This window comes from Penaeus monodon, chromosome 29 (assembly GCF_015228065.2).
Source record: "Penaeus monodon isolate SGIC_2016 chromosome 29, NSTDA_Pmon_1, whole genome shotgun sequence".
NCBI classification, from domain to species: domain Eukaryota; kingdom Metazoa; phylum Arthropoda; class Malacostraca; order Decapoda; family Penaeidae; genus Penaeus; species Penaeus monodon.
This window is the reverse complement of record NC_051414.1, coordinates 1,950,670-1,951,598: the sequence shown is the minus strand read 5'-3', so window position 1 is coordinate 1,951,598 and position 929 is coordinate 1,950,670. Positions and strand designations below refer to the sequence as shown.

Here is a 929-nt window from a genome sequence, read left to right as displayed (position 1 = left end):
TTCGTGTATGGAAATGATTCAGCAGCGAAGGAAGGCAAACACGCTGGTTAAACAGGCTGCCTTTCTCCCCGTGTGTGTTCCCTGACCGCCGCTGTTTGCACGGAGACCATACGGGCCTCAGCTAAGCACTCCGGGACGCTGCTTACGGGGAGGATGCGTCTCGCTTATAAGGGCTGCCATGCACTTTCCTCGTTTCAGATCTAGGGGAGTTTTGTCGGTTTTATTCTCTCGTTTAATCTGTTCATCTCGATCCGAATGAGTGCGTGGTTGTTGAATTTACATTTGCTCAGGCATTTCCTCCATCTTATTTGGATACAGTTCTAAAAAGTAGCCCGTTTGTGTGTCTCTTTTTTGGTATGTTATCCACGGTATGTTGGGTAAAATTAGATTTAAATGATCATACCAGGAAGCCTGAGGATTTTGTTTACTGTTTATTTTGGAGAACTATTTTCAAGGTATATTTCCATGTTGGTGTGTTATGGCCGGAAATGAACAGTGAAGTATTTATAGATAATTTGGAAGACATCAGTTCTACAGTTGTGATTTTCAGGCGACTTTCATTCTGACCTTATTGATAACGTGAATATTTGTATTTAATTCATTTTTGGCTACTTGATTATTTTTTTATCAGGAATTTGGTCTTTTCCAGGGTCCTACATGTAGCACACCCCTGGAAGCCCCTCAGGTCTCCGCCCTGCTTCCCTGGAACACTCTAGGATACCCTGTGCAGGACGTGTCGCTGCCGATCTCGCCCCTCCAGCTGCCAGCCTGCCCCCTCGACCAGTCCTTCAGCCTCCCCGCCCTCCCCGACCGCCCCCTTAGCTCCACGCCGGCGTACCCCTCCAGGAGCTTTTTCCCCCGGCCGCCGCTGCCGCCCAGCCTCCCGCAGCCGTCGGAGCGCTGGCTCGCCCTCGCTAGGCGCTCGAGGA

General features: G+C 49.9%; 1 protein-coding gene across 1 annotated transcript in view; it reads left to right on the top strand.

Annotated features, from left to right (window-relative positions):
• LOC119591894 overlaps nucleotides 1–929 on the top strand; it is a gene marked incomplete in the record, with an annotated part of 29,081 nt that overhangs the window by 8,772 nt on the left and 19,380 nt on the right. The window contains 1 exon segment of the mRNA XM_037940643.1: nucleotides 650–929. Within this exon segment, the coding sequence (XP_037796571.1) occupies nucleotides 650–929 (280 nt within the window).